Source organism: Mobula birostris, chromosome 2, assembly GCF_030028105.1.
Source record: "Mobula birostris isolate sMobBir1 chromosome 2, sMobBir1.hap1, whole genome shotgun sequence".
NCBI lineage: Eukaryota > Metazoa > Chordata > Chondrichthyes > Myliobatiformes > Myliobatidae > Mobula > Mobula birostris.
The window spans coordinates 12,641,768-12,658,580 of NC_092371.1; the positions used below are offsets into that span (position 1 = coordinate 12,641,768).

The following is a 16,813-nucleotide window of genomic DNA, read 5'->3' on the forward strand; positions in this document are numbered from 1 at the left end:
CCACAAATTGATGGTGCTATCTCCCTGAAATGAGTTTTTGCAAAGTGGGATGTCTGTCTAGGACTAAGTGATGTTACTAGTGTGGTGTTGGATTAATGAGGTCTGTTCTAAAGTACTGTAATTGCAGAAAGACTGTCCCATGTTTCCACTTGGTCTGAGGGGCCAATAATTTTATAAACTTCAGCACCGCTGCAAAAAACAATGGAATGGGACCACATGAATTATGCTCCGAACATTTCACTGCATAAAAAGCAGATTGGTTTCTTGGTTTCCTGTGATTTACACTTTTGTGACACAAGGCTCCAAAATTGTTCACCGCCCTGCCTTAGATCACCAGTTGAGGGAATGCTAAACAAACTTGATTTTCATCAGTGTTTAGCCTTACCATTGGAACAGGTTTAGCCACAAAACTACTATGGCAAATTGCCCCTTCATGTTTATCCAAGTTCACATAACACTGACTTAGAACCATGGTTCTCACCCCTTTGCTTACAATTAGTTAAACAAGTGTTGTTACCAACTCATCTCACTCAATCACAGGTCCAGAGTGCATGCGGAGACAACATTTCCTATAATGGGTGAATCTAGGACCAGAGGGCTTAGGGATGTCCCATTACAACAGAGATGGGGAGGAATTTCTCTCGCCAGAGGGTGATGAATCCGTGGTATTCATTGCCACAGGAGGCTGTAGAGGTCAAGTCACTGGGTATATTTAATCAGAGGTTGGGATGTTCTTGATTAGTAAGCATCTTAAAGGTTACAGGGAGAATGGGTTGAGAGGGAAAGTAAATCAGGCATGATTGAATGGCAGAGCAGACACAATGGGTTGAAGAGCCTAATTCTTCTCCAATGTCTTATTTCTGCCCCTCTGGGGATTATCTCCATCTGACTGAACTTCTAATGGAGGGCTCATTGGGAATGCCAAGTATACTTTTCTACAGGTCTACATACGTCTACAGATATACTCTTGAAAGTATCCTGACTGATGCACCACAGTCTGCTACAGCAATCTGAAAGCACAGGAGCTTAAGCTGCAGAGAGTAGTGGTCATCACAGACACATTCCTCCCCACCATTAATAGTATCTACAGGAGATGCTGCCCTAAGAAAGCAGCCTCTATTATCAAAGATTCCCACCAGCCAGGCCAGGCCATGCAATCTTCTCGAAACTACCATAGGGCAGCAGGTACAGAAGCTGGAGGTCCCACACCACTGGGTTCAACAGCTACTTTCCTTCAACCAGTCAGTTCATGAAATAACTTGCATAACCCCAAACACCACAATTTAGCAACACTATGAACACTGACTACTTTGCACTAAAACAGACTGTTTTTATTTTGTATTAATTGTTTTCTTGAAAAAAAAGTATAATTTTATGTTTAATTTATTTTCTTATGAATTGTTTATATGATGCTGTGTGCCTGTGATGCTGTTGTTGCACTTTTCATTGCACCTGTGCATACTGTATGACAAACTTGATTTAACTTTAGCAAACTTTTCAACAATATTAAAGCTGCATCGTACCCTCCAAAATCTTCAAGAGAGAAGAAAGAGACTGTGTGATTGTACACAACAAATAAGGAAAAACAAGATCTAATTATAGTCGAGCTTTATAAAATCCAGATACAAATTCTTTAGGGGAAGGGAAAGGGAAAGCAGTTTAAAAGGTAATAATTCCCACTCACCTGAGACACCTCATCAATGTTTTTCCTCAACTGTTCCATATCCTTCTGATACTGGGCTGTAAGCTCTTCCATTGCTTTATCATGGCTGCTTACCTCCTCCTTCAGAACCCCCTTCAGGGCAGTCAACTCCCTTTCTTTCTGCCTTAAGATGTCTTCCACTGTCTGTTTTGCAGTAGCAATCATATCCAGCTCCTCTTTCGTTCTCATCAACTCCTGTCAAAAGAAAATTATACAGAGAGGTCATCCTTGTCCCTGTGCTTATGTTTTTATGAAAGAAGTGCGCATTAGCCCCACCATCTTCTGATTTAACAACAGGAAGGGTCATCCTTTCAAGATACACAAGTACTTGCAAGTTATGACATAATCTGCTTCTACTATTATTTAAGACACTGCATTCCATATCATGCTTGATGGACTGAAACATTATGAACTTCACTCATGTCTGTCAATCAAGTGCCTTGGTTACTGACTCTGCTGTTTCTCTCCATCTATATTTCCTCAGTAATTCTCTCACTCACTCTCATAGTAAATTTACATATTTATAAATTTCATGGACAGCCAGAGACTTTTGCCTCAGGGTGGAAATGGCTAATACAAGGAGCATAATTTTAAGGAGATTGGAGGAAAGTATAGGGAGGATTTTAGAGGTAGGATTTCTAAGTTAGTGGTGGGTGCATGGAATGCCCTGCCAGGGGTAGTAGCAGCAGATACATTAGGGGCATTTAAGAAATTCTAAAGATTGGCACATGGATGAACAAAAAATGGAGGGCTACGTGGGGATGGGGGAGGAAGGATTAGATTGATGTTCAGAGTAAGTTAAAAGGCCAGAACAACATCATGGGCTGAAGAACCTGTACTGATCTATGATCTATGTTTTGTACTATTTTGCAACTTATGGAAACTTGTGTATTGCACTGTACTGTATCCATGAAACAACAAATTTCATGACATATGTGAATGATAATGAACCTGATTCTGATTGAATAGCTTGGGGTGGTTGACACGCAGAAATAACCTGGAGAGCTGTACAAGGAAGAAAATAGAAGGCTCTGAAACTTTGAAGACAGAGAAAGGCAAGGTGAAGGCAAGAAGAAATTTCAACACAGAACAGTAAAAGGTGGGAGAACTAGCAGTTAGATGGATTCTTATGAGAATGCAATCTTGGAAGCAAAGCTGGATAAGACTGCCAGGGATATAAAGGCTTTGTTTTTTTGAGGAAGCCCTGACCGCACTTTGGAAGCCTATTAAAAGTTCAAGCCTCAAAGTAAATTTATTATCAAAGTACATATATGTCATCTTATGCTACCCTGAGATTCATTTTCTTGCGAGTATTCATAGTAAATATAAAGAAACACAACAGGATCAACAAAAAAAAACTACACCCAAGACAGACAGCCAATGTGCAAAAGACAACAAACTCCAAATATGAGGAAAAAAGAAAACAATGATAAATAAAGCAATAATAAGCAATAAACAGAAAGAACATGAGATGAAGAGTACGTAAGTTGTGGAAACAGTTCATTATGACTAAATGCTAATAACTGGTAATTAGCTTGTTACTGTCACACATACTGAGATACAGTGGAAGAACTTCATTCAGCATGCCACCGGTACAGATTTTCACATATCAACACATTGAGATAGTATAGAGGGAAGAGCATAAATATAGAATATAGTGTAACAGTTAGAGAAAGTGCAGTGCAGGTACCCAGTAAGATGCGGAAGGTAGCACTCTTAACAATATTTTCCATTTTTCCATATTTTCCATAGTACTGATGACAGAGGGGAAACACATTAGGTGGAAATTAATACAATTTTCCCCTCACATAATCAGATTGATGCCAGACGTGTAATAAGTTGCAGAGGGCTACCGCTAGAATGCTCAGTCCCATAACTTCTCATGTATCAAGTGCATACAACCATTTCTTGATATCACAGCTCTGTAACAGTAGTGATCTCAGAAAAAAACTTGACGTGGAACATCCACTGTGTACCTCGGCTAAACATGACTATTGGAGTCTGCTGCTATATCCTTCACACTTCACAATCTCTAGGACCAACTACATCTGCAAATCTGGAAACTATGACTTGTGTGCCCAATTATAGTTTGTGCGTCTGTCAAACCATAAACGATAGTCTAGGTGAACACACAAGAACAAGAAAATATGGGTGAATGCAGGCCACCTGACCCCTAAGGCCTGCTCTATCAATCTTGATCTGCCCTAGTGCTCAACTCTACTTACCTACTCATTTTAAAATACAACATGGAGTAGGCTCTTCCAGACACACTGCCCCAGCAATCCCCAACAAACCCTGATAAGCCCTAACCTAATCACAGGACAATTTATAATGACCAATTAACCTACCTGGTACGTCTTTGGACTGCAAGAGCAAACTGGCGCACCCATTCCATGGGGAGGACATACAAAGACAGTGCCGGAATTGAACTCCAGACTCCAAGACCTTAAGCTGTAATAGTATTGCGTTAGCTGTTACGTTACAGTGGCACCCAACTTCAATGCAAGTTCCCTAAATCTTTCAAAAAAAAAAAAAAATCCATCTCCCTTCAAAGTACTACAATTCTCCTGGACAAAGTTTTCCAGAGATTGACCACCCTGTCCTCTTGATACAAATCCTTCCACTCAAAATTTCAAAAGCGGTAATAAAAATGACAACCATGGGTCCAAGAAGTAATGGACAGAGCTCCCTCCTTACTGCCGTTTGAGTTATGCATCCTTCACGAATCTATTTTTATACAAATAAAATTCACTCCTATAAGAAATAAAATGAAATGTAAAAGAAAAATTGAATTTTGCTGTTTTTTAAAATTTCTAGTCACTCAAAAGAGTGGAGCAGTAAGATTTGGAAATTACATCACATCGATTTGGTTGGCACCCACAACCCAGTCCTTTCTTTGTCACGGCCACTCCATCTTAGAGTGCAATGCTACCATACTCTTCATCTGTGAGGTATTTTCTCAGACTGTTCCTTGTAGTAATCCTTCAGTCTTCACTCCACTTCCACTAATTTACTGGACCTTAACCCGTTACCCTCTTTGTCACCATCATTCTTTCATCAAACCTGACCCTCAAATACCATTTCTTTCCCTGATATCTCCACTTCCTAAAGCCTTTCCTACTCCACAAGTCTTGCTCATTAGTGAAAATGCCTTTCAGATAAGACTACAGCAGCACTGCACTCTTAGATGTCGGTTCTTGCGACATTAGGAACAGCTTCTTCCTCTCTGCCACCAGAGGTCTGAATGGGCTATGAACATTGCCTCACTATTTGTCATACCTACAATATATTGCTACCACAAAGAAACAAATTACAGGGCACATGTCAGACTGATTCTGATTCAGACTGGAGAGGGAGTGGCAAAGGAGGGATTCATCGGCAAAGGCCAACCCAATTGACAGTGACAGAGTCATAGTCATACTTTACTGATCCCGAGGGAAATTGGTTTTTGTTACAGTTGCACCTTTAAATAATTAAATAGTGATAAAATCATAAATAATTAAATAGTAATACGTAAATTATGCCAGGAAATAAGTCCAGGACCAGCCTATTGGCTCAGGGTGTCTGACCCTCTAAGGGAGGAGTTGTAAAGTTTGATTTGATGGCCACAGGCAGGAATGACTTCCTATGACGCTCTGTGTTGCATCTTGGTGGAATGAGTCTCTGGCTGAATGTACTCCTGTGCCCAACCAGTACATTACGTAGTGGTTGGGAGACATTGTCCAAGACGGCATGCAACTTGGGCAGCATCCTCTTTTCAGACACCACCATCAGAGAGTCCAGTTCCATCCCCACAACATTACTGGCCTTACGAATGAGTTTGTTGATTCTGTTGGTGTCTGCTACCCTCAGCCTGCTGCCCCAGCACACAACAGCAAACATGATCGCACTGGGCACCACAGACTCGTAGAACATCCTCAGTATCATCCGGGACAGATGTTAAAGGACCTTAGTCTCCTCAGCAAATAGAGAAGGCTCTGACCCTTCTTGTAGACAGCCTCAGTGTTTTTTGACCAGTCTAGTTTATTGATATGACATGATGATGTCATATCAAAACATTATTGCCTTACTGTAGTGAGTTATTAAAAATAAAACTTGACAAAATGTATTGTTTCTTTTCCATAAGCATCATCCATTCCCATCCTTACCTTAATGTCTAATGTTGGCCTTAGGCGGGTCAATTGGTCTTGACCAATGAAATGGCTCAACACCACAGGACTACATCCTGTGGGGGAAATGAATCACCATTTATAACATGGGATTCAATGGAAAAAAGGGGTTCCAGTTACAGAAAAAAAAACAATACAGATGGCTTTTTAGGATTGCAATCCCTTGCATTCCTAGAAATCGCTTAACATCATATTAATGCCATCCACAGATACAATTCCTTTCAATTAGAGTTAGTTTTAGTGTGATTGAATAAGAATACATTAATGGACTTCCCACAACCTAACCAAAAACCACAATTTAAAACCTAGAGTTAAATATATAAAAACACCAGTAATGAGAATGGCAAAAAAAAAGTTATTTCACTCTTTTTCCTAGGAGGCAATAGATGAATGATCAGATACTAAATCTGGTTTTATTCTCATTGCTACCATCTGGCAGGAGGCACAGAAGCCTGCATGCACACACTCAATGTTTCAGGATTCTGAATGGACAATGAACCCATGTACACTACCTCACTATTTTAAGGTCCAGTACACTTATTGTAATTTCTTTTGATAAAGCATTACAATGTACTACTGCTGCAAAACAAATTTTATGACATTATGACATATTCTTATTCTAGTCTATATTGTAGAAAAAGCTTTTTATATTTCCTACTTTTCTTATGATATTTCACTTGTTTTACCACCACCCACCCCAACTCTTTTTCCTTAATAGGGCCCTCAATGGCAATTACTTAATAGCATATTCTGATACTGTTGATCAAGTTGATCCAACTACATGGTTAAAGATCCTTATCTGACTAAATAAAGTGGGATAAGAGACGAAAAAACATTCTGGTTCATTCATTTCAGGAGGAGAAATGCAAAGATGAAATTTGTGTGGCGTAAGCTGTGTTTTTCCTCAGAACTCAGATGGTTCATTTGAATGAGTATTCAAAATGAAAAGTCACATACCTGTAAAGTTTCTTGGTCGCCACCATCTCCTGCAGATTTCCTTATCGTTCTCAGTTCTTTCTGCAACAGTGACATTTCTTCCTGCAAATCTTTCATTTCAGCTTCCAATGTATCCTTCTCCACCTTCACCTTCTTCAAACTAAGGAGAGAGTGAAGAAATAAATTGCAAGGCGAAGCACCCATGTGCAATCTTGGGCTTTATAAATCTTGAAAGGTGCTGAATGTTTTATTAGGGGGAACATTGGCTATATTATCTCAAGTGTAGATTAAAGATTATTTGTCACATGTACATCAAAACATACAGTGAAATGTGTCAGTTTGTGTCAAATAAAATCACGAGGATTGTGCTGGGGGCAGCCTGCAAGTGTCACCATGCTTCTGCGACCAACATAGCATATCCACAGTTTACTAAACCTAACCTGTACAATCCATGGAATGTGAGAGGAAAGCAGAGCACCCAGAGGAATTGAACCCCTTTCTTACAACTGGTGCTGTAAAGTGATGTGATAACTGCTATGCTACCGTGCTACCCACCTTAAGATATTAGAAGACATCATCAGAAAAACAACAAATCACCATAAATTGTGGCAGTCAGAAAAGGAGAACTATACCCATACTTAGGATAAACGTTTGATAATGGTGAAAACAGTGATCAAGATTTGAGCTGCAAACCCAGGGAAAATTTAAACTTCTGAACCATTTAACAATGGGATGTGAAGCTAGAGCTGGTGACAGCAGGAGGGATCAGAATTCCAACACCTTAATTCAGGCTTGAAGAAAAATAATTGAACAGCTGATCTCAGACAAGCCAGAGCTAATGAAAATAATTCAAGACCAATTATTGTCACTTTTTCTGCTACTGAAGTTCTGAGAAAGGGGTTTAATCAAAAGGACATGTTCTTGTAGACTATTTTGTTTACAAGAATGTAAGGGGTTTGTACGTTTTCCCCACGACTGGGTGGATTTCCTCTGAGTGCTCTGGTTTCCTCTCATATTCCAAAGACATACAGCTGACAAGGTTAAGTGGTTATGGAGGTAATTGGGCAGTGCGGGCTCATTGGGCTGGAAGAGTCTGTAACTGTGTTGTAACTCTAAATAAAAAATAAATAAAGAGAGTCACAGACACACAACAATAAATGCTTAAACAACACCACCAAATTAAATCAGGAAACTACATAAATAAATGGGATAGTGAAAGCCAGGAGGGACAGAAAAGCTTAAGAGGGGAAATATATTTGAAAAATGAGGAGCAAAGAGTAGGAAAAACAAATTCTGCAAGTCAAAAAAAAAGGTATTTTATTTATTAGATAGTTGGGGTTAGGGTATCCACGGGCACAAGTACAACACTTGGATGTCATTTAGGCAAGTTTGTGTATAGAAAAGGTTTGGAGGGATATGGGCCAAAGACAAGAAAATGGGACAATGTCAGGGAGGCAACTTGGTCAGCATGCACAAGACGAACCAAAGGGCCTGTTTATGTGGTGTAAAACTCTGACTTTAAATGTATAACAATGTGAAAAGCAGCTGTCTTCAAAACTTATACTTGTTTTTGAGAAGATCGCAAATAACCAGTGACTTATAGCAACTGATATAATGAATGATTGCAGCACTGAAGTAAATAATTATACAGAGTTTGGTACGTCAGCCTTCGGCCAGATAAGCAAGTTGGAACTCAGTGACAGCTGTAACTCCAGGCATCTCTTGTTTGTGAGCCACGTGCAAGAATCCTTTCAATGAGGCACTCTACAATCTGATTCTCTTTGATGCTAAACACATTAAATTGAGTGGTCATTAAAGTTCAAGTGTGTTTACATAAGATTGGGCTACATATATAGCAGTTATTTCACACCCAACCTCACTCCCATCCTGTCCCACTCTAGCATAGGATAAATTCCTGAGTTCTGATGAAGAGTCTATGAGCTTTAATATTAATTGTTCCTTTTTCCACAGATGCTGCCTGATCCAGAGCTTCAAAAGTTTAAAGTAAATTACACAAGTACATAAATGTCATTGAAAACTGCATCAAAGAACAGCCCCTTTGGCCCATCTAGTCTGTGCCAAACCATTTAAACTGCCTAGACCCATTGACCTACACCTGGACCATAGTCATCCATACCCGTACCATCCATGTACCTATCCAAACTTCCCTTAAACATTGAAATTTAAACTGCATCAACCACTTGCGCTGGCAGCTCATTCCACACTCTCACCACCCTCTGAGTGAAGAAGTTCCCCTTCATGTTCACCTTAAAGATTTCATCTTTCACCCTTAACCCTTGACTAAATCTAGTTGTAGTCTCACCCAACCTCAGTGGAAAAAGCCTGTTTGTATTTAATCTCTCTCTACCCCTCAATTTTGTACACCTTTATTAAATCTCCCCTCAATCTTCTACATTCTGAGGAATACAGTCCTAACCTATTCAACCTTTCCTTATAACTTAAGTCCTCCAGATCTGGCAAAAATCCTTGTAAATTTTCTCTGTACTCTTCCAACCTTATCTCTTTCCTCTAGGTAGGTGACCTAAACTGCACATAATACTTCAAATTTAGCCTCAGAAATGTCTTATACCTGCCGTACACTATTATTTTCCCCCTTAACCAGGGCCTCAATTTGTCTCGAAAACCAAGGTTTCTAAATCTGTTTTCCTTGCATTCTATTCTGACAGGCACATACAAGCTTTGTGCTCTCAAAATTTCACTTTTGAAGACCTCCCACTTACCAAGTACTCCTTTGCCAGAAAGCAGCCTGTCCCAATCCACAGTTGCCAGATCCTTTCTGATATCAAAAATGGCCTTTCTCCAGTCTAGAACCTCAAACCGAGGACCAGACCTACCCATTTCCATAATTACCTTAAAACTAATGGCATGATGATCACGACATGCAACGTGTTCCTCTACACATACTTCTGTTAACTGCCTTATTCCCTGATAGGAGATCAAATATTGCACACTCTTAGGACATAAATATACTGATTAAGGAATCGTTCCTGAATACATTTGACAAACTCTATAACATCTAGTCTTTTTACAGTATGGGAGTCCCAGTCAATATATGGAAAGTTAAAATCACTTATCACAACCTTGTGTTTCTTGCAACAGTTTGTGATCTTTCTAACAATTTGTTCCTCTAAATCCTGTGGACTATTGCATGGTCTCTAATATAGCCCTATTAACATGGTCATACCTTTCTTATTCTTCAGTTCCACCCACAAAGCCTCACTAGACAAGATCTGTGTGTCCTGACTGAGCACTGCAGTGACATTTTCACTGACTGGTAATACCATATCACATTTAAAACAATGGAACCCCAGAATATTGAGCTGCCTGTCCTGCCCCTCCTGCAACCAAGTCTCACTAATGGCTACAACATCACAATTCCATGACCCCAGCTCACCTGCCTTTCCTACAATACTTCTTGCATTGAAATATACGCAACTCAGACTATTAGTCGCATCATGCTTAACCCTGAGGTCTGAGGTCTTAACAATATCTGTCTCCACAACAATTCTACTATCTGTTCTGGTATTCTGATTCCCATCTCCCTACAAATTTAGGTTAAACTCTGTTGAGTGGGGGGGTGGGGGGAGGTCAGTGGGGATAAGTTCTCACTACCTAGTAAATGCTCTCAATGGCATGCATCTCAATTAGCTTCTGACGACCAAGTCTAGCTCCTAGCCTTTACTTGTGAATTAGCTACTAAGCCTAGCAGAACCATTTCTACTAACATACGAACGGGCTAAGCTGGGTTACTGTGTGCCTCAAAACCAGTCACTTTGTGCAGATGGGGCTCGTCAGCTATGGTTGGCAGCTCATCCAGAAGGAAAACTTAAACTTCCACTGCCTTGCAGCTATACCCACTCATAGGGAAGGCTTCGGGGTTAAATCCCAAGGAAACATCCAGAGCAGGGATCCCTAAAGCAGTCCTATGTTGAGTGCAAACCTGACTGGCAACTCCTGCAATGCCACTAGTGCCAAACTGTATTGGTTCTGTTGTTCCTTTGGGTTCATCAGTTCCATGGATAGGGGGAGCCTGCTGTATGGACAACAACTTGCTCTCCATATCCTATTGCCCTGGATATTGTATCGACTGATCGTAGACAGCTAGGTGCAACATCCATGAATGACCGCAACTAATGGAGGCCTCAAACATGCTTTAGGGGATGCAAGAGAAGAAGTGAGGAGTGAAACACAGATTAATTTTCATGCCCTTACTCTTCGATGTTATTCTGGAGTTCCTTTCTGTTCTTCTGGTAGAGTGAGTGTAACTGAGTCCTCTCCTCTATATTCTCCTCCAGCTGGATTCGTAGGTCCTGCAGTTCCAACTTGTTTTGGTCTTTCTCTGCTCTCAGTTGCTGACATTTCTGGAGAATTGCAGGGTAAGGAGGGAGAAGGTGGTGAGGCAGAAAAATTAAGAGTTCATCACTTTTAGCAAATAGTGTAATCAGAAGACTAAATACATAGAACTAATGGCTGATTTGTGTTGAGTAGATGAAGACAAGTCCTTCTGCTGTTTCCTCCTTTTTTGTGTTATACTGACCTTGGAAGCCTGGTCTTCTCTTGTCGGCACTGCAACTACTTGTGAAATATACAGTGGGTTTAGTCCCACAAGGAGACACACAGACTGAGTGTTCAAAATTCAAAGCCCAGTGGGAGCAGTTCTGCTGCACACTGCATACGATAGAATACTACTGCTCTCTGTAGATATTTGAAGTTGGTCCATTAGTTCAGATTCAGGAACCCACTGATGTGGTTGAAGGTGAGGGTTGGCTAAGAATCCCACAGTACACAGAAGGCCAGACGTAGTGACAATACCATTCAGCAGAGAACCAAGATATTTGATAAATTCCAATTAATCAAGCCTTAGATTCAAAGTTTGATTTTCTCCATGTGATTTAAGTAGATAACCTCTACACCTTGCACTTCTTGAATGAAATTAGCCCTGCTTTATTGGGACATACACCCTTTCTTTAAATACAAATTAACAAATTAATAGTTACAAATTAAAGCACTTTCATTAAGTACAATAAAAATAAATTCATTGCTTTGAACATCTTTTCTGGATGCAAAAATAAATAGACTTTTGGTTCAGGTTCGCAGTCAGCAATCCTCTGGAAGAGGGTTATAATGTAGGGCATATCGCATCTACAGCCCCAGTGCAAACATGAAGGAGAGCTGTACTGTCAGAGGTACCAGCTTTTGAATAAGATATGAGGCCTGCTCAGCTGAAATGCATCCTGCACAATTTTGGAGTTACCATCAGTGCCTGGGCAATATCAATCCAATTTGTGGGAGGAAATATCCATAAATTGCTACTTCATTTTCCTATCTAAGAAATGACTTTTTTTCAAAAACATTTTAATAGACCATAAAGCCCTTAGGGATACACCCTATGGTTGGGCAAGGTACACAAAAGAAAACAAGCCCTTTAATAAAATATGCAGTCACCTCATTCTTCTGCTGCTATTTAGTAGCTTGCCACTAGATGATGCAGCAGAGACACTTCATGTTGCTTCCATGTTGTCCAATGCAAAGGAAAATTTATTGTCGAAAGCACAATTCCATATACGCACAGGTGCAATGAAAAAACTTACAGCAGCATCATGGGCGCAAAGGATATAAACAGAACAAGGAAAACAAATAATACGCATTTCTAACAAGATAAAAGACAATCGGAAGAAAAAATGCAGTCCATTTTAGTGGAAAGAATTGAAATGATTTTAGTGTTGCTAAATAGTAGTGATTAGTGTTCTGCTGGTTGGTTTTAGAGCCAAATGAATCTGGTGGTGGTGGTGGTAAGATTTCAGGCTTCTGTACCAATAGAGCAACAGGCTAACACACTAGGCAACAGGAATGGAATGCAAAGCTATCAACAATGCAATGCAGCTAATTTTTCCTTAAAACAAAACATTCCTGGGATGTCCAGGAATGTCTGATTTAATTATCCTCTTCGAGTATTGGGAATCATTTATTCTTCAGCAAACGAAACATAAAACAGTACAGGCCCTTCAGCTCACAATGATGTACTGACCCTTCAATCTACTCTAAGATCGATCTAAACCTTCCCTCCCACATAGCCCTCCATTTTTCTATCATCCATGTACCCATCTAAGAGTCACTTAAATATCCATAATGTATCTGCCTCCAACACTACCCTGGCAGGGTGTCCTAGGCCAGCGGTCCCCAACCACCGGGCTGCAGACCAGTACCAGGCCGCAAAGCAGGAGCTACCGGGCCGCGAGGAAATGATATGGGTCAGCTGCACCTTTCCTCGTTCCCTGTCACGCCCACTGTTGAGCTTGAACGCACACAAGGTTATTACGCATGCAAGGTCATTACCCACGCGTCATCCATGTCAGCACGGGAAGGAGAGCAACTCCTCGAGCTTGCAAGTGACGGCGGGCTGAAAAGTATGTTTGATATAACATTTCTGCCGGCATTCTGGATCAAAGTCAAGGCTAACTATCCTGAGATAGCCACGAAAGCACTGAAAACGTTGCTTCCATTTCCAACATATCTCTGCAATGAATGCAACGAGAACTAAATTGCGGAATAGACTGGACATAAAGAACCCCCTTCGAGTACCGCTGTCTCCCATCACCCTTCGATAGGACAGTCTTGTTGCAGGGAAACAAGCCCAGGGCTCCCCCCGATTCAGCGATATTGGTGCGTTGCAATGATTTTATATGTTCATACGGGGAAAATATGTGCTGTGTGTTTAATATCCAAACGTTACTTAAAATGATGCTATTGAATTATAAGTGACTTATATAACCATATAACATTCACAGCACGTAAACTGGCCATCTCTGCCCTTCTAGTCCGTGCCGAACGCTACTCTCACCTAGTCCCACCGACCTGCACTCAGCCCATAACCCTCCATTCCTTTCCTGTCCATATAGCTATCCAATTTTTCTTTAAATGATAATATGGAACCTGCCTCTACCACTTCTACTGGAAGTTTGTTCAACACTTACTTCAAGCTCCCCTGTCCTCCCCTGATAATTGACTTATCGCTATATTCATGCGAGGAAAATATGCAGTGTGTGTTTAATGTTAATTTTGTTAGATTAATCCCTTTTATAAACAAAATTGAGTGTATTAGCAGCTAATCACCTATATTCCGGTCGTGATTAACCCCCCCTCCCGGACAGAAATGCCAAAAACGATTTGTTGAGAAAAATCGGCACAAACACGCATTCTCTAGTCACGCATGCGCACTGGTGCCCACGCAAGGCTTCATGGTTATTGTAGTATTTTTTGGGGGTAAGCTCAACGTATTTGACTGCTACTCCTGTCCGTTGACAACCCTAGCCCCCCGGCCCCCCCCCCCCGCCCCCCCGGATCGGCCGGTCCACAGTTCAAAAAAGGTTGGGGATCCCTGTCCTAGGCATCCACAATTCTCTGCGTAAAAAAAAAAACTACTTGGCGTCCTCTCCTATGCTTTCCTCCAATCACCTTAAAATTATGCACCCTGGTATTAGCCATCTCTGCCCTAGGAAAATGTCTCTGGCTATCTAATCAGTCTATGCCTCATCCTGTAAACCTCTATCAAGTAGCCTTTCATCCTCCAAAGAGAAAAGCCCTAGCTTGCTCAATCCATCTTCATAAGACAACAAAACTCTTACAACAATTTAACAACCCAATCTACTGTCAGAGGATATGGTCAGACAACAGCAAAACGCAAACCAACATTGGGCAGAGCACATTAGTTCTCAAATTTTCTCAAGAGACAGAAGATTGCCAGGTTTAGCAAATTCAGCAGCAGAACTTGCAGAAATGGGTTCAAAACTCCCACGTACCAGGTTACAGGTTTGGTAGAACTGCGCATGGAATATGGTGCAGAAAATGGCAGGAGGAGAACAATGTCTGGGACAGCACGACAGTGTACTGGTAAGCACAACACTTTACACTACAAGGGACCTAGGATCAATTCCTGCTGCTGCCTGTAAGAAGTTTGTACGTTCTCCCCGTGACCGTGTGTGTTTCCTCCAGGTGCTCTGGTTTCCTCCCACATTCCAAATACATAACGGTTGATAGGTTAATTGGTCATTGAAAATTGTCCTGTGATTTGGCTAGGGTTAAATTGGAGTTTGCTGGGCAGTGCAGCTTGAAGGGCCAGAAGGGTCTCTTCTGTGCTGTATCTGAATAAAATTTTTTTTAAATGGCAAAGGTTGCTTGAAAGTCAATGCATCACAGGAAAAATAGTTCTTTTTAATATGCCTTGTGTATTGTTAGAGTGGATAGATAAATTACTCTCACCACCAGTAACAGACCAAACTCTCCTATACCTCATTAGTGTTACAATTTTTCTATATTTGAAAGTGCAGAATCTGAATTTGTATTTTCATGTACTCTCCCCCCATGTGTACGAGTTCAATTTAAATATCATATGGTACGCTCATAGCCTCACTAAAACCTCAAAGTATGCACACACCCACACCCATTAAGGAGCTGGTGGTAGACCTGAGGAGAGCTAAGGTACCGGTGACCCCTGTTTTCATCCAGGGGGTCAGTGTAGACATTGTGGAGGATTACAAATACCTGGGGATACGTATTGACAATAAACTGGACTGGTCAAAGAACACTGAGGCTGTCTACAAGAAGGGTCAGAGCCGTCTCTATTTCTTGAGGAGACTGAGGTCCTTTAACATCTGCCGGACGATGTTGAGGATGTTCTACGAGTCTGTGGTGGCCAGTGCTATCATGCTTGCTGTTGTGTGCTGGGGCAGCAGGCTGAGGGTAGCAGACACCAACAGAATCAACAAACTTATTCGTAAGGCCAGTGATGTTGTGGGGATGGAACTGGACTCTCTCACGGTGGTGTCCGAAAAGAGGATGCTGTCTAAGTTGCGAGCCATCTTGGTCAATGTCTCCCACCCACTACATAATGTACTGGGTGGGCACAGGAGTACATTCAGCCAGAGACCCATTCCTCCAAGATGCAGCACAAAGCGTCATAGGAAGTCATTCCTGCCTGTGGCCATCAAACTTTACAACTCCTCCCTTGGAGGGTCAGACACCCTGTGCCGATAGGCTGGTCCTGGACTTATTTCACAATTTACTGGCATAATTTACATATTACTATCTAACTATTTATGGTTCTATTACTATTTATTATTTATGGTGCAACTGTAACAATTTCCCCCTGGGATCAATAAAGTATGACTATGACATAAAAATTTCACTCATTAATAAATCACCACAGCTTATAATAGGATTTATATTATAGTATAAATTATAATAATATTTAATATAATTACTATAGTCCTGATGAAGGGTTCTTGCCTAAACCATCCGTAGTTTACTCCTTTCCATAGATGCTGCCTGACCTGCTGAGTACCTCCAGCATTTTGTGCATGTTGCTCTGGTTTTCCAACATCCACAGAATCTCTGGTGTTTAGAATAATATGGCTTTTGGTGTCTCTTAGGGCTAATGATGCTTTCCTCGAATGTGCATGCTAGTGTCAGAAGAAGTCATTATATTACAAACATGTTATCAAGTGCACTGCTATGCCAGGAATCTGAAATGATACCCTCCCCATCCTACTGTTGTGCCAAGAACCTCCCGGAAGAATAGAACAGATAAGGTAATCTGATCAACCCAAGGCAACGGCTGCCTACAAGAACAACAATCAGCACTGAGATATGGGGCAGCTAAACAGACGGCTGCTATTATATTGAGTTACAGGTGCTGAGAGAGACCGGGGGATTCGGGCAACACGTGAAACAGCCACTGATAGTAACCAGTATTGGCCCATATTCATCAGGCTGACCAGGATACACTGCTGAACCCAGTTACAAGCAAAAAGCAACACTCTCTCCCTGCACCAGTCCTCACGGACAACTTTTTAACATTGCCGTGTTTCCCTGGGCACAAAATAATGTAGCCACGAAATTACTGGTTCAGTGCTGCTGGAATTCCAGCAGTGGGCAGGACTTCCTGCCAGGTTCCAGACACAGAATTTTTTTAAAGTAGGGTGGGGTA

General features: G+C 41.1%; 1 protein-coding gene across 2 annotated transcripts in view; it reads right to left on the reverse strand.

Moving 5' to 3' along the window:
* Positions 1 to 16,813, reverse strand: part of cgnb (cingulin b) — a 133,716-nt gene that overhangs the window by 53,536 nt on the left and 63,367 nt on the right. For both annotated transcript variants that reach the window (XM_072283329.1, XM_072283339.1), the window contains exons 6-8: positions 11,041 to 11,189; positions 6,829 to 6,967; positions 1,685 to 1,897 (exon numbers count right to left, since the gene is read on the reverse strand). In XM_072283329.1, the coding sequence (XP_072139430.1) occupies positions 1,685 to 1,897; positions 6,829 to 6,967; positions 11,041 to 11,189 (501 nt within the window). The remainder of the gene's footprint in view (positions 1 to 1,684; positions 1,898 to 6,828; positions 6,968 to 11,040; positions 11,190 to 16,813) is intronic.